The following is a 27,501-nucleotide window of genomic DNA, read 5'->3' as shown; positions in this document are numbered from 1 at the left end:
CACAAATTCAATTGGGCCAGATTTTAAAATCAGGAAATGTAGATCGGTAGTCTAATGACACATTTGAGACAAATGCAAATTAATGTAGTAAAAATAGCAATGCTTATTGTTTCACTTTAATTGTTTTGTCTCATATCTGACCCAGGCACATCACAAAGTGCAGAAACAAAATAAAAAAGAGCTGTCACAGAATTATACCAAGTGGCAATAACAGTTACCAACTAGAGCAGTGTTTCTCAACCACCGGGTCGCAGCCCATTAGTGGGCCATGAACAACCTGCCGTCCCGGTGTGCAGGTCTCATAAAATCATGGCCGACCCCTACCACCCAGACACAAACTCTGACATTCCTGTCTGTCATTCCTGCCTGTGGCCATCAAATTCTTCAACTGCTCCATCAGAGCATCAGACTCTGATTCAGTCAATTATGCTGGACTCACTCCACCCGTCCACCAATCAAAACCCACTTTGATATATACCTGATTGTGCAATAAAACTCAATGTGCAATAACAGCTTAATACACAATGTACAATAATCAATAATCCATACTGTTACTGTTCGCTTACTCATTATTATTGTTATTTATTATTGTTATTATTATTATTATTATTATTATTATTACTATACTACTATTTTATTGCTATACTCTCACTGTGGTGTTAGAAAGGTTCCTGCACAGATGCTTATTCGAGATGGGATGGCCGCTACCAAGGGCCGTCCCCTGGGCCTTGGATCCAGCCAGCTCCCTGGAACTATCCCTGGATGATGTTTCGGTGATGATGTCATCATAGCTGTTTAAGCATTATGACATCATCAGTGATGTCACAGGTGTCTCCGAGTGTTATAACGTCATTTTATGACATCATCAGTGATGTCATAGGTGTCTGCCACCAGTCACTATATGAGGATACACAAGACATGTTCGCTCAGTTTTGCCAGGAAGACCAAAGGTGAAGAGAGGAGAGGAGAAGAGGAGAGAAGAAGAGAGAGGAAGAGAAGAGAGGAGAGAAGACAGAAGGGACAGTCTGACGTAGAAGTACGTCCAGGACATCTCCTCAGTACCTAGTACGATCTACAGTCTGGCGAGCGTGCCATGGCAATCAAGCAATTACCGAAGAGGACGCCCTCTACCTCACAACACCTTGCAGGAGGTGCTCACTGACAAGGCCATCCAGATCCAGTTGGTGAGTGGGTTATGGGTATGCGAGACCTCCATCATACTCTAACGAGTGTGCCTGAGACAATGCATGCTAGTGACGAACTAAGCTCGTCTCCACAACAATTCGGACTGATCCCGGCGCGGCACCGGAGGGCCCGGCCGGATCTCCAGAACATCGCCCTTCAGCAGGCCCCAACCATCCCTGGCTGCCTACAACCAGCCAGGTTATGCCGGATGTCCATAATAGTTGTATATAATACAACTAACATACTGTAGGCTACGTAACTTCTATTTTATTCTAGTTTATTGTTTATGGTACCTTCCCTATGCCTCTTATAATGTTTGATATTTTTCACATCAATTAAATTCAATATCTGAGTGTGAGCAACTGTAGCATGACTCAATTTCCCCTCGGGGATCAATAAAGTTATTCTGATTCTGATTCTGAAATGCTCTCCCTCTGCAAGAGACTGAGGTCTGTCAAGGCCAAAACCTCTCGCCACAAGAACAGCTTCTTCCCAACTGCCATCGCCCATCGGCCTCATCAACAAGGCCCGAAAGCCCCCTGTCCTTTACCAAGGACTACCACCAACCTGAGATCTTCCAGATGATCACTTTCAACTCTAATGATGAGGAGGATCTTCACTGGGTCAGAAATGTGACCAATGTGTTTGAAAGTCTCCGTGCATGGAGCTCAGCTCAGGGTGTGATGTTAGTAATAACAACAACACATGTGCACCTTAAGCTGCATCATGTTCTGACATCTCTTGAAGCTTGGCTATCCTCCCCAAGAAGCTGCTAACATTCATTTTTTGGCTGCCACGTGCTGCTGAGGCACTTGTAACAGCTATCAGAGAGTCTCTTTCTCTACACACTGTGCCTGTCGCTGAGCCTGCGGTGCCCATTAACCACGGACTCAAAATAGAGCTGCACACATACGACTCCCCTCCCCTGGCCCGTGGTGGGGTGTCCTATCCGGTTACAGGGGAGACAGCTTCTTATTGCCTGGGCCAGGCTCGGCGCTGCTCACTTTGCCACCACAGTGGTCCACGGCTCACAGCCTCTGCCAGTCCTCCTCAGCAAGCGTTTGTGCAAGACCGTCACCATGCCTAAAGTCTTAGTGCCAGGTGAGTATAGGCAGAGTGACACACCCTGTCGGAGAGTGGACTTTCTCCTAAAGCCAGGGCAGAATAGAGACTGACTGTTCCAGAGGAGTATTGCTTTGGGAGCAATAGTCGTCATGGTTATTAAATGGCTGTTTCTACCTTCACAGTTAACTCTTCACCATGTATGGCAGTTTATTATTCTCACGCTTTTGTGTGGAATGTGTTGCGCATATTTTCATTTAGCAAAAATCCCTTTTGCCAAAATAGCACCCAGACATGTTTACCTCATTAAGACATGTTAAGACCTCATTAAGAGTGAGTACTAATTGATTCCCCTGACTTTGTCATATTTTGGATTTACTGTATTGATGAGGTCATCAGCACTTGTTGAGGTTTATTTATTGATGAGGTCATCAGCACTTGTTGAGGTTTATTTATTGATGAGGTCATCAGCACTTGTTGAGGTTTATTTATTGATGAGGTCATCAGCACTTGTTCAGGTGATGAGTACCATCTGTTTGTCCATTCTACTTTGACACTTTGACACTACTTTGGCACAGAGAATTGGACCTGACAGCTTTAGTAGCAAGGTTACTTGGTGTAAGATGCATATAGTTCCATGAATTCCATACGGACTAAGGAAGGGGGACATATCATCACCTTCTCAGGCTGAAGATCTTGTTAATTACTGACCGGTTTTAGTTTTTCATATACCTAAAGCTTCAATTAATAGCCCTGGCATTTAATTGCTTCAATCACTGAATTCAACCAGCGTATTGGACATGTGTGTCTATGGGACTTGGCTTTTAATGAAGTTATACACAAGTCACAACTTGGGCTTGTATTTCTGAGAAACATCCTAGAGCTGTGTCCAGCATGTGACATCTGGATATGTGTTACCGTGTTACAAGCTGAAGCACAGCCGTCAGTTTGTTACAAGCTGAAAGCACAGCCGTCAGTTTTGATATCAAACTGACAAGTCATAGCCATGTGTCAGCGAATCCTCCCAGCCCAGCTGTCATCAGCTCAGCTCATGTTCACGTTCAATTTTAAACTGCAGCTTTTGGTTTTTATGACATTCCTTCTGTAGCACTTGCAAAGAAGTAACACTTTATAATAATGTGCAGTTATAAGTCATTTATAAGCCTTTAGTTAATGATGAACTAATAATTTTCCACCTTCCACCATCCTCTTTCACTCTGTAACCTCTATTTGTATTTGTTCTGTATCTGTGTATAAGTGTGTAAGGCATCTTTGAGCATCTTTGAGTACTTAGAAAAGTGCTTTATAAGTCCTATCTTTTATTATTATTATTATTATTATTATTTGTAAAACATTAATATACATTTGTAGATGATTAATAAGTGATATGTTAACATATCACAAATGTGTTGTAAAAAAACTTTTAGTAAATCATGGAATGATCATTAACAAATCATTAGTAAATTATTAATAACTAATTAGTTGATATTATTAAATAATTTGTAAGTCCTTGAAAGATTTGATATTCCACAAACCTGAACAGGGGCTAATGACTCCATGTGAGCAGACAGCTGTCTATATCCCCTCCCCAGGCCTGCAGAAGCAGTCAGCACTTACAAGCACTGCAGTACAAACAGTACAAAGTGTTCCTCACCTGTTATAAATGATGTGTAAATAATTTACAATTCATTTACAAGGCTTTATGCATCCTCCATTTTTTTAACACATTGGCCTAAAATGCACAGTTTAAATTTCTTTAAAAGATGTAAGTGTCATTCTAAATTGCCATTGTAACGGGTATAAGCCCAACTAGGGAAACAAACTAGCAACAGGCAAGAGTTATATCACACACTATGTGATCAAGAGTTATCACACACTGATGTCATCAAGAGGTTTTTGACAGGCAAAAAATAGAAATGCTATGGTTGAAGTAGCTGCTCAGTGGGAGGAGCTTATTGACTTGGATATCAGAAGTGATGGGGCTGTTGTTGTCATGGTTTACTGTTGGGTAAAGTATGGCTGGAGAATGCGTTTGAGACCCAGGTAAAAATAGGGCTGTACCGAATATAATTTTTTCACATTCGAATAGTGTATTGAGGTTTTCACAAATATTCAAATGTCTGCCGTGACGTCATCATGACATAAATAAAAATCCTCAATTTGAATAAAGTGATTAATCGGATTAAATATGAGCTCTTTTACTTATCTAATGAATGCAGTGAAAATTGCAGTACAAATCTTATAGGATGATCTCTGGTTTTCCCAATCAGTTCATTCAATCATCACCAATCACAACATGTTGCTATGGGAACCATTCAATATCAACATAATCACACAAGCCACACATTAACAGAAGGATACTGCAAACTGTTGAATTTGGCACTGACAAGCATTATTGTATAGTAAAGTTTATTTAAGTTGAAGTATGTCTGGTATACTAAGGTGATTCACAGTGCCAGTTTACAAACGGTCTTACACTTGGACTGACTTTTAATGGTCTGTCTGCAACAATGAGCATAGTAAATTACTTTTGAAAGCTGACTTAACCCCAAAAATATGTTAAAATGATTATTAATATTCAAATGATGATCCCCCCCCCCTGAATGTCAGCATTATGAACGACGAACAAATATTTGAATGTGTAAACTATTCAGTACAGCCCTAAAACATACATGTCATTCTCTGTTTACAGCGGGTGTCAGGTTTCCCACTTATGGTGTTTACAGGCAAGTTTTAGCATCAGCCAAAGCAGGTGTGAAGACGTGTTGAAAGTGATCTAAAGAAACCCTGAAACCCTATCGGAGGTTGCAGCAGCTAGATCAGCTGTTGTTGAGGGGAGTTTTTGGCAGATCACCTGCTTCCTGGCTATTCTGCCCTTTTTGAGATAACAAACACAGTTTTGTTTCCCTCTAACCTGGACTGTTCCTGCCTGACTTAATCCAACAGAGAGGGGGCACTAAGTATTGATACATACCGAGGTTGGGCAAATCATGTGATGCATTTCAAATGCATGGATTCCTCTCTGGATGTGAGAGAATCACATTGCCATATAACCCTTCTCCACCTGTGATCAAGTGCCATTTGAATGCAGTCCAGCAACTTGGATCCTGGCAAATTCCAAGAACTAGGATATCGGCCCGAAACCCTAGGCTCGCCCACTGCGCGGGCTCAACGCACGCAACTCGGCCACAGCCCGGCTGCTGCGTGGCCTCCTCGCCTGCGCTGTTGGCATGCGCAGCGCACATTTGCGCAACTTCGCATCACTGATGACATCACTGTCACTGATGATGCCTATGACATCACTGATGATGTCACAATGCCTATGACATCATCAGTGCCTATGACATAATCAGTGATGTCATAAGATGATTTTGGTCAATAATGATGATCAAACCTAATTTGTAGTGATCATCATCATCATAATTCATAATTTATTCACATCTCTAGTTTTACTAAACCACCATCGTCTTTCACTTCAGAGCGACCATACTTTGTTGAAAAGATGGAGCCAATGGAGGTAACTGTGGGCGATGGGTTTACCCTGACGTGCCGTATCGCGGGAACTCCCGACATCTCGGTTGCTTGGTTTAAAGGAGACGGAAAGCTACGTAAATCCAACATCTGCTCGATGGACTTCTCGAAGGGTGTTGCCACTTTGAAACTGATCAAAACCACAAAGTTTGATCACGGTGAATACATCTGCATGGCTGAGAACCGCATCGGTTCAGCCTCGACCAGCTGTAATGTGACGGTGAAAGGTGATGCCCATTTTCCTTCGTTTTTTCCTAACTTAATGAAACCTGCTTGGTTTGTCAAAATTGTCAAAGGAACATTCTATGCTATTGTAGACAACAAACCAGCACCATACAGCTTAAAGATGGTGGATCATTGAAGAATTATGGACAATACTCAGATATCATTGGGATCAAATCTTGTACCGCTAATCCAAAGTTTCCAAAGTTCAGTGTTTGATGGATCCTTCTCAACTTTTTTGATACAAGTAACCTTTGGAATCAGTCAACAACTAAAATCACTACCAAATTTAACTTTATATTAGGACAGAAATATGCAAACATATCTAATGTCAACATTGCTTCTCTCAGAACCTGTGCGCTTTCTCAAGAAGCTGCAGGACACTGCTTTCATGGTTGGCCAACCTCTAAAACTGGTTTGCACATACACTGGAAGCCAGAGGGTCCATGTCGCCTGGAAGAAGGACAACAAGCCGATCTGGGCCTCTTATCAGTACAATGTTAAAACAAACCATTCAACCTGCATCCTGGAGATCCTCAACAGTGACAGGCCAGAAGCAGCTGGAACATACTCTTGCGAGATTTCCAACGGAGCGGGAACTGATGTCTGCAATGCTCGTGTCAGACTAGGTAAAGTCACAGACACTATAACGCCAACTGCTTTCAATGCATCAATTAACTTTATCAACAATAGAGGCCTTCTACTGTCACTATTACCACAGTAGTTTATTGTAGTCATGTAAGAAAATACTGCAAAATACTTGATAGCAATTAGCTTGGATCGCTGCACGATTATTTGCCATTATTTGCTGCTAACATTGCATAACAGGCTACAAAAGGCTACAAGCGACTAACCCATCCATTACTTCTCTCAGAACCTGCACGCTTTGTGAAAAAGCTGGAAGACACTTACTTCAGACTCGGCGAACCTTTAGCTCTCAAGTGCACATACTTTGGTAGCCAGAGAGTGCATGTGACCTGGAAGAAGGACGGAAAACTGCTCTGGGCGTCTTACCAGTACAATGTGAAGACCACCGATGACACCTGCATCTTGGAAGTCCTCAACAGTGACAGAGAAGAGGCGGTCGGAAGATACACGTGTGAAATTTCTAATGATGAAGGAACCGATATCTGCCATGCTAACATCAAACTAGGTAAAACCACCTTAGAAACACACTTCATCCATGCCGTGCAATTATATATAATTCACTTGAATCACATCGCTATAAAAAAAATCATATCATTTCATTAGCATGCTTATAAACAAAAAGGCTAAACCCTAGTTGCATAATCTAACATCACCATTGCTAATTGTTTGATCTCCCAGAACCTGCTCGATTTGTGAGAAAACTGAGAAACACCTTCTATAAAATCTGCCATCCTTTTACACTGGAGTGCACATTTACCGGGAGCCAGAGAATCCATGTCAGCTGGATGAAGGATGGCAAACCCATCTGGGCATCATACAAATACAACGTGAAAACGACCAAGTTCTCCAGTGCCCTGGAGGTTCTCAACAGCGACAGCCGAGAAGCGGTCGGCAAATACTCGTGCGAGATTTCCAATTCCGAGGGCACTGATATCTGCCATGCTATGGTTAAAGAAGGTAAAACCACTCACATGCGCCGGTTCTCTTACCAGCATTACATCTAAGCAATTAATTTCAATCAATTAGTTCAGCACAGAGGTGGGGACTCAAGAAATTTCAATTGTGACTTAAGTCTAACTCAAGTCCAAATTATGTGACTTGAGACTTGATTTGATGCATGAAGAGAATATGTGACTTGGGATCTGGTCACCTGGGACATGACTCTGACTTGTACTTTGATGACTTGAAAGGTTTCTAAAGTCTTGACTTGAGATCTTGTGTTGTAAATGACTTAGATTGAAAGTGATGAGATTTGTCTGAATTTAAATTCTGTTTTGTGAATTTGTATGAAATGATTCTATTTATTGAAGTTGAAACTGATTATAGAAATCAAACTCATGGCACACTAGCTGCCTAGTTTTAATCCTATTAAAACCATATTGCATTGAAAAGTCCTAGATATTTGGAACTTGACTTGAGACTTGTCCTTCAAGACTTGAGACCGACTCGAAGTTGCAGCTGATATACAGTAGCTACTTCTCAATATTATCACACATGAATTTCATCTCATTTAACAAATTCCTTGGAGAACACAATGCTTTCACATAATGATGAATTAGCTTGCTATCACGATAACATAAACAACATGCGACTAACATCACGCTTGCTTCCTATAGAACCTGTGAGCCCTGAAACCCTGAAACCCTATCGGAGGTTGCAGCAGCTAGATCAGCTGTTGTTGAGGGGAGTTTTTGGCAGATCACCTGCTTCCTGGCTATTCTGCCCTTTTTGAGATAACAAACACAGTTTTGTTTCCCTCTAACCTGGACTGTTCCTGCCTGACTTAATCCAACAGAGAGGGGGGCACTAAGTATTGATACATACCGAGGTTGGGCAAATCATGTGATGCATTTCAAATGCATGGATTCCTCTCTGGATGTGAGAGAATCACATTGCCATATAACCCTTCTCCACCTGTGATCAAGTGCCATTTGAATGCAGTCCAGCAACTTGGATCCTGGCAAATTCCAAGAACTAGGATATCGGCCCGAAACCCTAGGCTCGCCCACTGCGGGGGCTCAACGCACGCAACTCGGCCGCAGCCCGGCTGCTGCGTGGCCTCCTCGCCTGCTCTGTTGGCATGCGCAGTGCACATTTGCGCAACTTCGCATCACTGATGACATCACTGTCACTGATGATGCCTATGACATCACTGATGATGTCACAATGCCTATGACATCATCAGTGCCTATGACATAATCAGTGATGTCATAAGATGATTTTGGTCAATAATGATGATGTCATAGGAGCAGAATAGGGACAGAATGTAGGGAAACAGTGGATGGATAAATCCAGAAGGAGGCGGTAATGCAACATAAAGGATGCCAACTGCCATAAAACATTCATCTTACCCATTCTTGGTCATAGCCATCAAAACTAAACTGAAAGTGAACATATTAGTGTAATAAAATGGCTTTCTATCTCTTCCACCCAGCCAGAATGTACATCCGAATGCTTGACAATTAACAAACAAGACTTCTTTGACCTTTGACTTGTTTGAACCCTCAGTGGACGAGGGGCACATGTGTGATTCCTCTGTGAATGCAGGGTCACACAGCAGAGAGGCAGGGTCACATGCCTGATTCCTCGAATGCCAGGGTCACACAGCGGAGGCATCTAGTCTCCACCTGCATGGAGATGTAGAAACAGAATAGAGCTGATAGTAGTCACATTGTTGGAATTGGATCCTTTGATCATCTCTCTACTGTCAAAAAAACTGTTGGTCCATTGGGAGGACTGTGAGGACTGAGACCAACAAATCATCTCAGCGTGCAAATAGCCACGACTTTATCTAAGACCATTTTTCTAACTTCTGTTTTAATTTCTTTCCTAAATTCAATTTTTCCCATTTGAATTTGAATTTAGCGGTTAGGGTTGATTTTCCCCCCTCTCTTTTCTGATGACTTGGCCATCTCAGATAGCCTCTTCGACATGTTTCTGACAACCAAGTTGTGAGGTGACGTAATAACGACCCCCCTCTCAAAACACCCCAATGAAAACCGGAATTATTTCTCTAGGACTATTTTACAATAGTAAAAATCATACTGCATGGCCCTACTTATCCAACTACTGTGTCTGATTATGTTAAAAAAAGATAAGTAACTGTAAATAGTAACAGTCATGTGTCCTCTGTTATAACCAGCTATGTTCTCTTAAAACCACTTATCCATTGGCATTTAGTATGAAGTCTATGTATTGGTCCTTTGTACAGTATCATTTCATGTTTGCTTGCACTTGTAACCTCAGTAAAGATCTACCATTGCATGCATTTACTTTTTATATTCTAGATATATGTTTAAAAATAACATTATTTTTCATTTTGTCACACCATTGATACATTTTCTGTTACTAAAATCTGATACTTTATACATATGTTGCATCCCAATATGGGGCTAACGGCTTATTGCTGTTCTTCGTGTTTAACAACTTGAACACCCGTTTAACACCACTTCTTTTTTTGGGTTCCATTTTGGCTGGTCCTACTCCCTTGCTGGGCGTACCCAGGTCAAGAGAGTAAGTATGGAGGGTGAATGGGGGAACTCGCTTCATTGTCTAAAGTCTCTATACTGTATTTGTTGTTGATTGATTGCTAATGGCAAATACATGGATTGGTGAATGGGGGAACCAGATGGCCATCTTTGGCCCAGGATGTTGCTTGTGTAGGAAGCGCATGTAAGACGTAGAGTTTGATCTAGAGACTCTGTTAGCTTGGAACGAGGACAAACCAACTCCTGAATTGGTGCTGATAATGCTGCAGTGTCACTGTCTTTCTTGTGGAACTTTGAATATGACCCCAACACTGATATATAGAGTACCGCAGTGATTACATATTTTTGTAGGCCAAACCAGAAGTCATGTCCTTCCTGGTTCCCTCATCAGGAAGTCAATTGGATTTTGTATGGAAATTTGGGTTAAATGCCTGAAATCTGAAATAAGGTCTGTGGTTAACAAAAGTTTATGAAACGGCAAACTTTGTGTTCAGCAAGATCATTTTCACAAATGAGGACCACTTTTATGATTTTTGAAGCATTTTCTGAAACGTCATGAGGGTTTCCAACTTCCAATCATGGAAGATGGAAACCCTCATTAGTGTTTTGCTTGCACCTGTGTTTATCCTGCCTTTTCGACACAAAATGGCCCCCGTGAGAAGGGTCTATTAAGTACCGCAATTCTTCTAGCGGGCGGGAGCGGGTGAGCATTACGTGGCTGCGCGCGGTCAGTGACACACGTTGCGGGAGCGGGCAGTAATGGTCAGAAATCCAGCGGGAGCGGGATTAACAAACAGTCCCGCACACCCCTCTAGTCCTAAGGACTTATTCCTGTGGTACTCTATAGGATCTTGACCCCATTGTCTCAACAGTTTCCATCACATCAATTGATTCTTACTGTCAATTTGTGTCAAATGATGTTGGTCAGAATCAATAAGTGTGATGGAAAAAGATGAGAAAATAGGGTCCAGGCTGAACGAACGGAGTTATGCTTGAAAACAAACTGAAGACCCTGGCGTCTTGTGTCCATATGAGTCAAAGCCTTCTGTGTATATTGTGTGTGGGTGCGCCATCACTGTATAGTTCCTCTGTATGCATGGGATTTTTGTGTTTGCAGCCCAAACTGGAGGTCAGAGTTGCAGAGTTATAGTGGCTGAGTCTGTCTTTGGTCATGTATACAACGCATGTGCTGGAGTCTGTATACAACCGTTTAGGTAAGGTATATATACTCTATATGCCTTTGAGCTTTTACTGTATGTTCTAGATATAGAATTGTTTGTCCACCAATTATTTCATTCGCCATGAATTTCAAACATACAATACACGTACCGTGCATCATTTATTCAGTAGACTTTTGTTTGTGGATTGCCCCGTGGCCTTTGGGTTAGTGCTGCATGTTATTGTCCTTTGCATCTGTACAGCTCTGCAGAACATATTTTCACTGACCATTTACAAAACGGCAATTCCTTACCCTGTGGCGTGTTTGTGGGTGCCCGACAGAGACCGATGATAAGATGCGGGCCTTCGCGGAGCAGGTCTTTGCATCTGAGACCAGAGACGAGGGAACCCACGATGAGATCTCCATGTTCGATGTGGCTGAGGACTGTCCCCTCCTCCACCAGGCCATGACCCACCACATGCATCATGAAGATGATGTTGAGAGACGGTGAGATGGGAACAGTGTGCTTGGGACTTTAGAATACTTAAACATCAAGCCGGGAGAATTCAAGCTGCTGTAAGTGATTTTTGTTAAAATACCGGTGTTAAATAGCTCATTAGAGTGCAGCAGGGATGACATATTTTTGTAGGCTTACCCAGAAGTCCCTGCACTTCCTGGTTCCCACCTACATAAAATCACCATACAAAAATCCCATTGGCATCTATGACATCACCGATGATGTCATCAGCGATTATGACATCACCGGCATCGTGAAGTGTTCGTGGCTCTGATGATGTAATCGCTGAGAACGTCACATCACAGATGAGGTCATTGCATCTGATGATGTCACTTTATGCTACTGCTGATGATGTCATCTCTGTGTGACATCACTCTCAGTGAGGTCATCGCTCTCCTGTGGCTCCTCATTGTGATGTCATACATCACTGATGATATCACTATTCGTGGTAGCTCCCAGGAACCAGACGGCCTGATTGCCCTGGATTGAGCCCCTTGGCGACCGCCCCGCCGTGAATAAGCAGCTGACCGGGAACCATTCTAACAACGTAGGAACCAGAAGTGCTAACATCCAGTTCTTCTGGACTCATTCCTGGGGTACTCTATTCTGAGAGAAATCACTGATATAGTGTTTGGTCAGTAACATGGGTCTCCCAGTCCATCTGCTTTGCAGTAAACAAGAGAAACTTTTCTGGTATTCAATCCCACTTTATCCAATCAGAGAGAGAACTCCACAAAGAGGATTGAGTCAACACCGTTCTCATTCCCAAGTAGTCAAATACTGACGCTTTGGGTCGGTGTTCTGCACCAGATCACAAAGCATCAGTATTTGACTACTTGCGAATGCGAACCGTGTTGACTCAATCCTTCCTCCAGAATCAGTTAAAGCACCTTTAAGCAGTGTTTGTTGGGAGTCTAGTAATCAAACAAATTACTTTTTCTAAATGTAGTGTAGTAGACTAGTAGTAACTCAATTATAATTACTGAAATAGTAACTGGACTAGCCACTAGATATTTTAGGACAACTTCAGAGGATTATCCGGTTCATGATCGTCAGACCTAGTCCAGGGAGAGACGCCACCTCCCTGGCCAGCAAAAATGCTCCACACGCCACAGCTGCAGCCAGAGCTCCAGAGGCTAATGACCTTGAGTAGGCTATAAGCCCAGAGGCTAATGACCTTGAGTAGGCTATAAGCCCCAGAGGCTAATGACCTTGAGTAGGTGATAAGTCTCCCCAATAAGCAAATGTTCAAGTATCCCATGCAAGTACAATGGTCGATACAATTTGACAGTATGTCTTCTCCCACACTGTGCCACAGCAACACTAAAATAATGACAAACATTAATAAGACAATCGAAGCAGACTTTTAAAGGTAATGCAAACATTACTTTCCCTAGTTACTAATTACTTTGAAGTAACTAGTAACTTTAAATGAATTAAATTACTTTTTGAGAGAAGTAACTAGTACTAACTGTGACTAATGACTGCTTTTCAGTAACTCGTGCAACACTCGTGCAACACTGCCTTTCACATAGCCGATTGGCGAGTGCTTTCTCGAGAATTTGAGAGAGAATTGGACTTTTTGCTCTGCAAGTCAAGGCTTTTTTTTTACACAGAGTAGGCTTTTTTATTCTGCAAGAACAGTACAAATATTGCATTTTACTATGCGTGGTATTCTCAACAAACAATTTAAAAATACTGACAGTCAGTAACTCCTCCTCTTCCACAGCAAGAAGAGGCAGCAACGCAGCTGCCAAATGGCTGTGCCTGTACCTGTGTGGAAGCCCAGCCATTTGTCTGCCGATGTGACAGTGGTGGACACGCCCACCTACCTGGAAGTGCCTGATTTCCAGAGAGTGGCCATCATTGGAGACTACGCCTCTGGGGTATCCTCCATTTCCCTCGTTTTCCTTCCATGTTATAGAGAGGCAAAGTAACCGCCTACGTCCTGCTTCAGCACTGTACCAGAGATTTTCATCCGTCATTTATTTTCCCATAGACATGTCTTAAAAATGCATATAAAAATAGTTGTACTGGTTCAAACCAAACGGTACAGATATATTTATGTTATGCGATCTCGCCTGTTTCTAAAATTTAGAAACAGGCGAGATCGCATAACATTTCACTGGGACCAAAACGTTAAAAAAATGCGGGTTTAATTAAAGAACATATTTTTTCGATGTTTTTTTTAGTTTTGGTCCGAGTGAACTGTTCTATGGTCTCTCCCGATTATAGCATTAGCTGAACCGTTTGGTTTGACGAAGTACAACTATTTTATAAGCATTTTTACGAAATGTCTATGGGACCATAAATGGCGGATGAAAATCTCTGGTACAGTGCTGAAGCAGGAAGTGACGTTCCACTTTGCCTCTCTATTGTGGATTCCCAGTTGAAACTGGATTCAATGGGTGACTAAACTGAGAATTTGGAGGTTCATTGGGTAACTTGGCTGTCTGCCTTATGATAACCACCAAGTGGTTGTTTGCATGTGTTTTTGTTTGCCACTCCTTCACTGTCTGTTATGCAAGAGTCCTAAGCTACATTTGGGTCAAGCTGATGTGGATGCAGGAGGCGGCCTTATATGACTGCCTCCCTGAACTTCACTGAAACGGCCATTTGAGTCTCTGGGTCACTGACCTCCCTGACCTGAGAGCTGAGAGCAGGTCGGCTTTAGGTTTCAAGCATGTGGGTTTGACATTTAAAGAGGGAGAACCATCATCTCGGTTACACTTAACCTCACAAAGTAAAATAATTTATGAGTGTGCTTACCTCATTGCAACATATTGCACAATAATTAGGACAGCTTCCCTCCTGATGCAACATGTTAAGTCCCAAAAACAAAAACAAATAACTTCTACAAAAGATTAGAGACAATATTGTGTACAGCTACAACAGTTTGCATTCTGGTTGATTTTTCAGAAGCTCATATTTTATTCACTCCAAATCTCAAGTTTGAATGGGTGTTTCCCCCCCCCTTTGTGATCAACCTGTGTGTTTTTCATGTTGCAAAGACTTAAAGAGCCCAACTCAAAATGCCCACATCTACTATTCAGGTGACCATGGATGACTTTGAGATGTCCTGCAGAGGTCTGTACCGTGCCATGACCATCAGAGAGAAGTACATGAGGTTAGCCTACCAGCGATTCCCACGCACCTGTTCCCAGTACCTGCGTGACATGGAGGGAGAGGCCTTCAAGGATGAGGATCAAGTGCTGCCAGGTAAACATCCAACAACATCCAGCAAACTCACCACAAATCTATTTGCGATATCTCAAATAAAATCACACCAGGAGAGCATTTAGGTCAGGAGGACCAATGTTCCCTCTGAACTGAAAGTTAGGTGACCTACATTACATTTAATCATTTATCACGTTGATCAAAGGATAATGTCTGGTCAGGCTCTTTGTTTCTAGAAATAGAAAGTTTGGAGGTTTTAATGGCACATCATATTAGACGCACAGGGTTTAATGAATCCACACCCTTGTTTTAAATGTTGAAAAATGACATTATTGTGGGCGTCCGGGTAGTGCAGCAGTAGATTGCCTGCCTACCAAAATGAGGGTCACATGTTCGAGCCCCCATGTTATCCCTGGCTTGGTCGGGCGTCCATACAGGCACAATTGGCCGCGTCTGCGGATTAAGGGTATGTGACCTGGTCACTGCGCTGGTGCCTCCTCTGGTCGGTCGGGGCGCTTGTTCGGGGGGAATAGCGTGATCCGCCCACGCGCTACGTCCTGCCGGTAAAACCCCTCGCTGTCAGGTGAAAGGAAGTGGTTGGTGACTGCACATGTATCGGAGGAAGCATGTGCTAGCCTACAACTCTCCCCAGATCGGCAGAGGAGGTTGGAGTAACGACTAGGACAGCACGGGGAATTGGCCAAGTACAATTGTAATTTTTGCTTTAAAAAAGAAGAAGAAAAGATTGCATATAGCATCAATCCTCAGTGTTCTCTACAAATGCAATGAATAGCAAGTTTGGAAGTGTTAATGGCAAATCCTATTAGAGACAGGGTCATTCCATAGGGTCATTCCAAAGGGTTTAATGAATCCTTGTTTTAAGTGTTGAAAAATGACATGATTGCATCTAACATCAATCCTCAGTGTTCACGCCTCCTCCCATGAACGGGGAGGACCCGTTCGACACCAAGGACCTGCCCAACAACCTGGGCTACGTGGCCCGCATGAAGGACGGCGTCATCTACGTTTACAACGACGCTGCGGCCGCCGACAAGCACCAGCCCAAAGACATGCCCTGTCCCGACTACGACACTTTCATCGACGACATGAACTTCCTCATCGCTCTCATAGCACTGGGGCCAACGTAAGCTCCAAGAAAGCCCAAGCCAGGGTCAACTGGCAGCTGTTTTGAATTTTAAAGTTGAAATGTCCCAACTTTCAAAATGTCCCTCAATGTTTTTCCCCAGATCCAATTTATATAAGATTACGTGTTGTGGGGCGTCTGGGTAGTGTAGGTTATTATTTTTTCTGATTTCCCCCCCATTTTCTCCCCAATTGTACTTTGCCAATTTTTCCCCCTGCTGCCCCAGTCGCTGCTCCACCCTCTGCCAATCTGGGGAGCGCCGAAACTAGCACCATGCTTCCTCCAACACATGCGCAGTTGCCAGCCACTTCTTTTCACCTCATGCAGGACGTAGCACGTGGGACGATCACGCTTTTCACACCAGTTCCCTTCCACCCTGACCGAAGAGGCGCTAGTGCAGCGACCAGGACACATACCCCCAATCCGGCTTCCCACCCGCAGACACCAGTCAATCGTGCCTGTATGGACGCCCGACCAAGCCGGAGGTAACACGGAGGTGCGAACCTGCGACCCTTGTGTTGGTAGGCAGAGAATCTACCCCTACACTACCCGGTAGGTTAGAGGTAAAAGCACTCTGCTACCACCGCCGAGACTCTGGTTCAATTCCCGGCAGCGGTACCTCTGGCTTGGTCAGATGTTCTTACAGACACAATTTGCCATGCACAGGTGTGAAGCCGGTGGGGTATGAGTCCTGGTCGCTGCAGTAGCGCCTCCTCTGGTCAGCCGGGGTGCCTGTTCGGCGGGAGAGGGGAACTGGGGGGAATAGTGTGAGCCTCCCACATGCTACGTCCTGCCGTTGAAACTCCTCCGCTTTGCAACACGTTCTCACTCCGAGGGTGTCAAACACCGCCGCTTTGTCACACACCTTGCTGACGCACGGTACCTGCATGATACCTGCATGATACCTGCATGGTACCCGCACGGTACCCTTGTCCCTGGCGCCACAATGGTGGAACAAGCTCCCCCCTTCGGTCAGGACGGCCAAATCACTGCCCATCTTTAGGAAAAAACTAAAAACACACCTTTTCAGGCTGCACCTGGGCCCTTCTTGAACTAACTAAAAAAAAACAATCCAACTAATGTTACTTATTCCTTTTCAAACTACTTTCTACAGTGTGCTACTCTATTCCTTCAAGAAGTTGTAGCTGTCATAGGTTGTGTTGCATAGTTGATTTCTCTACTGTTGACAAAATGTGATATTGTAATTCGCTTTGGATCAAAGCGTCTGTCAAATGACATAATGTAATGTAATGTTTGGACGCACATGGTTGGGGTGAAGCACAGGTCAGTGACACCTTGGGGTTGGGGTGAGGCACTGGTAGCCACTTGGTTGGTGTTAGGGTTTGGATGTGCTGGGGGGCAGGGTTGGAATTTCACGACAGCCATGGCCGCCATTGCCCCTCCCACTGGCCATGACGCCCTGAGATACCTACGGCCACCTTGGCAGCTGTGCCCCTCTACAGGCCTGCTACTGTCAAAATCTCCAGGTTGCTCTAAAAGCATCAGTGGTCTCAGTTTAATGAATGCAAAGGATGTGTTATTGGCTTGTGTTATAACACACATTTCAGAAAAATCGCTCTTCACGATGTCAATAGCAGCCTCTCTCGCCGGGGACAGCGCATGGATTGATAGGTAGCATGGATTGATAGGTATCATGCTTGATAGGTAGCATGGATTGATAAATAGCATGGATTGATAGGTAGCATGGATTGATAGGTAGCATGGATTGATAGGTAGCATGGATTGATAGGTAGCATGGATTGATAGGTAGCATGGATTGATAGGTAGCATGGATTGATAGGTAGTATGGATTGATAGGTAGTATGGATTGATAAATAGCATGGATTGATAGGTAGCATGGATTGATAGGTAGCATGGATTGATAAGTAGCATGGATTGATAGGTAGTATGGATTGATAGGTAGTATGGATTGATAAATAGCATGGATTGATAGGTAGCATGCTTGATAGGTAGCATGGATTGATAGGTAGTATGGATTGATAGGTAGCATGGATTGATAGGTAGCATGCTTGATAGGTAGCATGGATTGATAGGTAGTATGGATTGATAGGTAGCATGGATTGATAGGTAGTATGGATTGATAGGTAGCATGGATTGATAGGTAGTATGGATTGATAGGTAGCATGGATTGATAGGTAGCATGCTTGATACATAACATGGATTGATAGGTAGCATGGATTGATAGGTAGCATGCTTGATAGGTAGCATGGATTGATTTGATAGGTAGCATGTATTGATTTGATAGGTAGCATGGATTGGCAGACTGGCTGCCTGGCTGCTCTTTCCCCCCGCCGCTTTAGGCTGCTCTGCAGCGAGCACTGTGTGGTGCGTTTGGGTCTAGTTTCAGTCAGACTATATTTGGATGCAATTATTCATTTAGATATGAGGATGCTTCGCTCCGTGTGACGATATGTTCATCCAGCCGCATCCAGCCGATTTGCAGCTGGATGTGCGAATGACAAAACAAACTGGGAATACCTTGTTATCACTGGTACTGTGACTTGTTTATTGATCAAAAATAATCACTATATTTGTGATCAATGTTGTTACCACCGGTACTGACTTGTTTATTGATCAAATATAATTACTATATTTATAATATAATATAATATAATATAATATAATATAATATAATATAATATAATATTATATAATATAATATAATATAATATAATATAATATAATATTATATTATATTATATTATATTATATTATATTATATTTGTGATCATTGACAATAAGCAAGTCACAGTACCAGTGGGAACAAGCTATTTCCAGTGTCATAAAGAAGTTACACTGTTCCAAAAGTTAAACTGTTCCACTTAATCCACTGGTTCCCTGTTGCTCATCCCAGCCGCACATTTTACTTTTACTTTGCACTTTATCATTTATAATTTGAACATCTGGATTGCAGAAACATACCATGCGGACACTTGATTGTGGTGATTGGGTTGAGCTCACAGGACAGTTGTTGCTTCTCTCTGGCTTTGCAGGAAGACGTACACTCACCGCCGTCTGAAGTTCATCATGTCGAAGTTCAACGTGCATGAGATGCTCAATGAGACGGAGGAGCTGAAGGAGCTCAAGCTCAACCCCCACAGAGACTTCTACAACTGCAGGAAGGTCAGTATGGAAGCATGTGATGTGCTACCTCATCTCATCAAAACAAAAGGAAAAATCTATCGATTTTTGGACATTTGGGGAATATCACTATTGCACAAATACATGCATCGTTTGTCAGCTGTGGCCGGAGGCATTATGTTTTCAGGTTGTTCGGCCGTCCATACAGTACAGTACGTACATCATCTGATGCTCGTTAACGTGATATCGCAGGAACGCCTTGAGGGAATTTCTTCAAATTTGACTCAAACATCCACTTGCACTCAACGATGAACTGATTAGATTTTGGTGGTCAAAGGTCAAAGTTCAAGGTCACTGTGACCTCACGACCACCCGTTTCATGCTAGTTAATGCGATATCTCTGCCATTCCAGGTGGACACCCACATCCATGCGGCTGCATGCATGAACCAGAAGCACCTGCTGCGCTTCATCAAGAGCTCGTACCGCAAGGACGGCGACCGCGTGGTGGCCAAGCTGGGAGACAGAGAGGTCACCATGAAGGAGCTGTTCGAGAAACTCAAACTGCACCCCTACGACCTCACCGTGGACTCCCTGGACGTGCACGCTGTACGTTACAACAATGTTTCATGATGTAGAACTTCAGGAATGAAACAAATCAGTCTTCAATATTAAAAACATAGTAACACAATACAGTTATTCTGTGACATGCAAGTTAGCCACCTCAGGGCCCACAGACCAATAAGATGTCAGTATTTAAAAAAACAAAATGCTGATCTAATTTAGTTTAGGTATCGGATCGGATATGGAAAAAGTGGCATCGTGCCATCGCTACTTAAAAGGTTCTCAGCTATCTGGGACCCGTTTTTGGCTATTTTGACCTGATTTTGACCAGGTCAAGAATGACCAGTGACTGAGGTTAGGGGTGACGGATGGCTCGCCCGGCTGGTATCTCATGGACCCCTTACGTGGGATCCCATCCTATACACGTTGTCTCTTGTGAACATATGGGCACCTTATGCGGCTGGTAGCACATGTTTGTTTGTTTGTTTGTTTTTTCTTTACCTGTGTCTGAGCCTGTAGTCTTGTATATTGTTCTATATTGTTCTATAAAAAATTTAAATAAAATATATTAAAAACAAAACAAAATGCTGTCACCTGCTGTAGGACTATAGGCATCATATGGTTACAGGGCTATAAAAATCCCATTTTATAAGCATCTAAAGGAACTCTTTAAAAATGTAATTCCTCATTCACTCACATTTAGGGCAAAATTACACTCTGATTCTCTGACTCTGACTTCTCGTGTCCCCAGTGAAGCTTCCCTGATCTTAACGTCTTCTCTGCTCTCTGTTGTCTCTCTCTCTCTGAAGGGCAAACAAACCTTCCAGCGTTTCGATACGTTCAATGCCAAGTACAACCCTGTAGGAGCCAGCGAGCTGCGTGACCTCTACATGAAGACAGAGAACCACATCAACGGAGAGTACTTCGCCTCCATCATCAAGGTCAAATTCGATATAATAATAATAATAATGATAATAATAATAATAATAATAATAATAATAATAATAATAATAATAATAATAATAATAATAATAATAATAATGATAATAATAATGAAAACATTTTGGGTTTTGTTACTTATTTGCTTGCACGTATCCATCTAGTTACCGGCCTAGCATTGATCTGCACAATAAACCATCTATCTAATTAGATATTGAACATCATGTGAGCTGATTTGACCTTTGCACGAACCAGGAAGTAGCCGAAGACCTGGAGGAACAGAAGTACCAGTACGCTGAGCCTCGTCTGTCCATCTACGGCTGCAAAAACGACGAGTGGGCCAAGCTGTCTGGTTGGTTTGTCAAGCACAGAGTCTTCTCCCCTAACCTCAAATGGATGATTCAAATCCCCAGGATCTAGTAAGTTTTCATCCTCTGTTCTATTATGTATGGTGGCCCTAGGGGGTCAAAACACAACAACAAACACAAAACAAATTTGTTTTCTGAACTGTTGTGTTTTGTGAAATGTATTTTCTGGAATGTCGTCATTTTGTGAAATGTCATGTTTTGTGACGCGTTTTCTCGAATGTCGTTTTGTGAAATGCCGTGTTTTCTGAAATGTGTTTTGATCACTGAACTAAATAATACGGACAAACCCATCCACGATTTTTTGGGACTCACGTTTTGCAGCAAAGTGTTGTGTGTCGCCATCTTGGGGTCCTTGCTCAGCTCACGTGAGATGGGGATTTCCAAGAGCCGCAGCTCCCACTGCTATTGGTCCGTGATCGGCAAGCTGTGCGATCACTTGACAGGCGACCTGTCAATCAGCTCCTTTTCTATCGTCTATTTTACTCCAAATGGGCGAGTTATATAAAAAATTACCCCCTACACTTGTTATGAAAAGGTGAAGTTAGCTAGCCTATATACACCAAAACCGTGTAAGATGCTTAATCACTGCTACAAAGTGGGGCATTTTAACACGGGGGTGAACAGGAACGATGGGACTTCTGCCTCAAGTGGCCATTCGAGGAACTACAGCTTTCAGGTATACTTCCATGTCTTCATGGGAAAACCTCTGGCCACTGGTTTTGACCCTCAGGGCAACCGTAATTAAAGGCTATTAATCATGTTGTGGGTGCATTATAGCTCCTACCTATTGTTCATTCAATAACTGGCCATACTTTATGATAGATTAATTTATTGTATATTTACATGTATATTTACATGTATATTTATTATTAATTTATTATTATTGTAGATTAATTTATTGTGTCCGTCTTCTATCTCAGCGATGTTTTCAGAGGCAAGAACTTCGTGCCCCACTTTGGGAAGATGCTGGAGAACATCTTCCTGCCTGTGTTCCAGGCCACCATCGACCCACAGTCCAACCCCGACCTCAGCATCTTCCTCAAGCATGTGAGTCACGAGCAGAGAAGAAACCATGGCTAACGTTACCCATGGCTCCTTCTCTGCTTTTCTGCTGCTCTGTACATGGTACTACAGGCCAAAGGTAGAAGACATTTGAGCAAAAAGTATACAAAAGGTGACCACAAATCTTCCTCCTGTCCACAGAACAGTTAACACGAACACAGCTGACATCACAGGACAGTACAACATGTTAAACACGAATAGCCTATTTCGAGAAATTCAACAGGTGTGAGTCATCCCTTAAAGGTGATCTAGCACTGATAAGGATGAGGATACAAGATTAGTTCAAACACATTTAAGCCAAATATAAGCTAAGGGAGATGCTCAGTGTTTTCCAGTCAGAGGTGCTTTTTGAATTTATATTTTGTATTTGTGCAATTTGGGCTGGTATGGAAATATTATATGTGCTAAATACTGTGCACAAAAAAAGACCTACCCAAAAGAGATGGCTGTAGATCCATTCAGTAACAAGTGAATAGTCTGATATTGGTATTTATGTCCAACCTTACTGTCTGTGACAGTGTAAACTGTCTTGTCTTGTCTTGTCTTGTCTTGTCTTGTCTTGTCTTGTCTTGTCTTGTCTTGTCTTGTCTTGTCTTGTATTGTCTTGTCTCTACAAAACACTCTAGCCAAGAAGTGCAGCTCAGTGAACATGAGACAACCATTTAGCAAGGCAACCAATGTTAATGTTAACCTGGAACTAGCACTGATAACACTAGGTTCTACTACTACATTAGCTAGTGTGCAAATCAGATGTGTTAATAACAGGACAGTTACATACTTAACTAACCAGATGTTAGCTAGCTAACAAGCTGATATAATCGAAACACAAAATCCTGCATGTATCAGTGGCAAAAATGATTAGTTCTTCCGCAGTCAAAAACAATGAAATGCTGCTGACACTGCAGTCATACATGTAACACAGCCATTGTGGTCATGAGCTGAGGACCTCAAATATGGCCGCCAGAGTGTTACGTCAACAAAAAGCCACACTTTGTAACTGCTGCTGAATATAACAGTACACCTACGGAGAGGAGGAGTGGTCCCGCTAAACTCTCTTGCTCCAGACTCCAGAGTAGGTCTTAATTTTGCTCTCCAGACTCCAGAGTAGGTCTTTATTTTGCTCTCCAGACTCCAGAGTAGGTCTTTATTTTGCTCTCCGGACTCCAGAGTAGGTCTTTTTGAATGTGGAGGTGTTGTGTCAGGTGATGAAGCCAAACCTCTTGTGGTGTACAGGTGACAGGTTTCGACAGCGTGGATGATGAGTCCAAGCACAGCGGCCACATGTTCTGCACGAAGAGCCCCAAGCCAGAGGAGTGGGACCATGTGAAGAACCCCTCCTACACCTATTACATCTACTACATGTATGCCAACATCGCTATGGTCAACCAGCTCCGCAGGTGAGTACCGCTAAATATTAACCCATCCTCTTATGCAGGCGAGTACCGCTAATATGAACACATCTTCTTATGCAAACAACAGAATAAGTCAATTCCCAATGACATCCAAGACAACATATATGATCAGAACGGTGCGTTCAGGTGATAAGCTTCACGTCTGTTATGTGTTACATTACTTCTTCTTCTTCTTCTTCTAATGGCCACCTGCTGTAAATTTGGCACAGGCTGTGGAAAGACTGCTTTTAAACGGTTGTTTCACAGTCCAACATGTTCAGTTATAACCAATGGTGACAAGTCAACCAGGTTTCTTTTACTTCGCTCGGTTCAGCAGGGTTGCCCTCTCTCGCCGGCCCTCTTCGCCATGGTTGTGGAGCCCTTACATGGGATCTCATACGCATTGTCTCTTGCAAGCACATAAGCACCTTATGCAGCCATAGCACCACGTTGTAATGATGATGTATGTATTTTTTCCCTTTTCTTCCTTTCTTTTCTTGTGTCTGAGCCTGTTTGTCTTGTTCGTATGTTGTTCTATGAAAAAATAAAAATGGTTGTTTCACGCATGAATATCATTTTAACACCCCCGCCTAAACTACTGGCTTCCGTAGGGAGATTATTATATCTTCGGATCTGCAATCAGACGTCGGAGACGGGTAGGCATGCCCGTAACTACCATTGAGGACACCGAGGTCATGACCTCGGTATTTTCTAAAAAATATATATATATATATATATTTTTTTTTAAATAGCCCCGGCCCGAGATCTATTCATCTGTCATTGATGCGCTAAAGTGACCTCGGTATTTCTCAAACCCTGGCTACGGCCATGGGACGTGTGTGACGGTGTTTCAGAGAGAAACTGAGATACAGCGGAACATTATGGGGCTAGTTCTGTGTGTGAACATTGAGAAGAGACACACACTTGCACGTGGAGACTATATGGAGCTACTGTACTGCACAGGAGTCAACCAATGTTTTCCTTGTGAGGATGCCCTCGTTAATTTGTGTTCACAATCACATTCTAAAAACCCTGTGTTGATGTTGTGCTCTCCAGACAGAGGGGGATGAACACGTTCATGTTCCGGCCTCACTGCGGCGAGGCTGGTGCCATCACCCATCTGCTGGCCGCCTTCATGACCGCCGACAACATCTCCCACGGCCTCAACCTCAAGAAGGTCAGCAACATCACATGCCAGCTTGGGAGGCAGCATTTCACTTTAGTAGAACATTGTAATTTAGCGTTCAAATATATACAATCATTTACAAACCATCAATACTCGCTACCCCGGTTATCTGTATAACAGTCACTCACTTGCTTTCAGTTTGTAAAACTAAATAAAGTCACACTTCTCACACATGAATTCTGCCAACATAACAAACATAACCTGTATCATCGTCTGTGTCATCTTAAAGGGGCAATGTACGATTTTTACTCCCCATAGCACAAAAATAGGGTTCTTTTATCGATACCAATAATTATCAATGATTACTTGCTTTCTGGCTTTCAAAACTCACTTTGTGGCCCAGACTCTATTTAGGAGTCAAAATGCCTTCCTTGTGCATGTCTTGTGTTTTGATGTAATGTAATGGCCAAACTAAAAGATGGATGTTCAAATTGACATGGCTTTATGGTTTCTTCCACCACCAGAGTCCTGTGCTGCAGTACCTGTACTTCCTGGCACAGATCCCCATCGCCATGTCCCCCCTCAGCAACAACAGCCTGTTCCTGGAGTACGCCAAGAACCCCCTGCTGGAGTTCCACAAGAAAGGCCTGATTGTCTCCCTGTCCACCGACGACCCCATGCAGTTCCACTACACCAAGGTCAGAGCTTCTGCATACTGCAGCCAGCCCATGCTGCTGACTGTGCTGTGTGTTGTATTACATACGACTTCTTCTACAGCAGCACAAGGGTGATTTTTACTTTCCTTTTCCAAATCATTCGTATTCCACAAATAGGGCATATTGTTCTTATACAGTATGCAAAATAACAGCTGAACATACTGAGACAGAAAAACATTATGAAAATATATATGTGTGTATAATGCTAAATGTACATTGTATTCCCATTAGCAGGCCTACAGAAAGCCGGCGTGCGTATATACAGAAAATGTCTTTTGTGTCCAGATGTGTGTTCTAAAGCATTATTGACCTAATCAAATACATTAAATGTACACATGTAGATGACATAAAACAAGCAGATTTTAACATGTGCATTAGTGCCTGTTCACCTCATTAAAACGCTGTACATTTATGCATTGCATTTAAATTAAAACTGTATTTAGTCTGACATCTAGTGGAGAGACAAGGCTACTCCACGTGCCTGTCACACAGACACCAGGTAGCCTCAGGAAATGATGCTCTCTCTCTACATGAACTGCTTGCATGTATAATCATTGGTCTGTCTTTCAGTAGAACTGATCCCATATCAGCCAGAGTAACTCTTGCATGTATAATCACTGGTCTGTTTTTCAGGAGATCTGATCCCATATCAGCCAGAGTAACTCTTGCATGTATAATGGGCCGGCTTTAGCTCAGGAGGTAGAGCGGGTCGGCCAATGACGCAAGGGTTGGCGGTTCAATCCCCGCTCCCTCCCAGCTGCTGTCATTGTGTCCTTGGGCAAGACACTTAACCCTCCTTACTCCCGATGGTGTGTAGGCACCCTGCGTGGTAGCCTGCCACCATTGGTGTATGAATGGGTGAATGTAGACTATCTACTGATTGTAAAGTGCTTTGGATAAAAGCGCTATATAAATGCAGGCCATTTACCATTTACCATTTAATCACTGGTCTGTCTTTCAGTAGATCTGATCCCATATCAGCCAGAGTAACTCTTTGCCTCTGTGTCCACAGGAGCCCCTGATGGAGGAGTATGCTATTGCAGCCCAGGTCTTCAAGCTCAGTACCTGCGACATGTGTGAGATCTCAAGGAACAGCGTGTTGCAGAGCAGTCTGTCAAATGAGGTAACTATTCTACCAACACGAGGGTCGCAGGTTCGTATCCCGTGTTACCTCCGGCTTGGTCGGGCGTCCATACAGGCACGATTGGCTGGTGTCTGCGGGTGGGAAGCCGGAATGGGGGGATGTGTCCTGGTCGCTGCACTAGTGCCTCCTCTGGTCGGTGGGGGTGCCTGGTCGGGGTGGAAGGGAAATGGTGGGAATAGCGTGATGATCCTCCCACTTGCTACATCCTGCCGGGTGAAGCTCCCCACTGTCAGGTGAAAAGAAGCAGCTGGTAACTGCGCATGTGCCGGAGGAAGCATGGTGCTAGTCTCGGCTCTCCCTAGATCGGCAGAGGGTGGAGCAGCGACCGGGGCAGCAGGGGGGGGGGAATTACCAAGTCCAATTGGGGAGAAAATAAGGGGAAATGCAACACTTTTGTTTTTGCTCCCGATTTTCACGGGTTGAGATAAAAGATCTCAGACTTTTTCTATGGACACAAAAAGCTTATTTCTCTCAAATCTTATTCACAAATGGTTACGAATTCCCATGTCCCATACTCTCTCCATACTATTACTACTACTACTACTAGTACGGCACCAAAACATGCTGCTGGTTTTTTCTTGGCCACAGGAGAAGACTCACTTCCTGGGTATCGACTACCTGAAGGACGGTCCAGAGGGCAACGACATCCGGAAGACCAATGTGGCCCAGATCCGCATGGCATACCGCTATGAGACCCTGTGCTACGAGCTCAACCTGATCAAGGAGGGCCTGAAGGCTGACTAGATGCACACACACTTCACACACACGCTGAAGGCTGACTAGATGCACACACACTTCACACACACGCTGAAGTCTGATTAGATGCACACACACTTCACACAGACACTCGATCAAATACTCTGGAAATATAGAGGATAACAGCAGCGTTTTAGTTTGTACCTGTATTGTCCACATTAAGTTTAGTTTAGTTTAGTTTATTAGGATCCCCATTAGCCAC

General features: G+C 43.2%; 1 protein-coding gene across 1 annotated transcript; it reads left to right on the top strand.

The window, feature by feature from the left end:
- Positions 1-2,264: 2,264 nt before the first annotated feature.
- On the top strand, positions 2,265-27,287 carry ampd1 (adenosine monophosphate deaminase 1 (isoform M); the record flags this gene model as incomplete). Its single annotated transcript, XM_083641500.1, has 15 exons — positions 2,265-2,286; positions 11,637-11,802; positions 13,542-13,698; positions 14,866-15,031; positions 15,914-16,133; positions 19,148-19,277; positions 19,648-19,842; positions 20,607-20,738; positions 20,992-21,155; positions 22,025-22,151; positions 23,400-23,563; positions 24,614-24,734; positions 25,208-25,381; positions 26,412-26,522; positions 27,132-27,287. 15 exons carry the CDS (start codon positions 2,265-2,267, stop codon positions 27,285-27,287), a joined length of 2,205 nt encoding a protein of 734 aa, XP_083497626.1.
- Between the last annotated feature and the right edge of the window lie 214 nt (positions 27,288-27,501).

This window comes from Poromitra crassiceps (assembly GCF_964638095.1).
Source record: "Poromitra crassiceps genome assembly, chromosome: 8".
Taxonomy (NCBI): Eukaryota; Metazoa; Chordata; class Actinopteri; order Beryciformes; family Melamphaidae; genus Poromitra; species Poromitra crassiceps.
The sequence above is the reverse complement of the archived record's forward strand: the minus strand, read 5'-3'. Positions and strand labels throughout refer to the sequence as shown.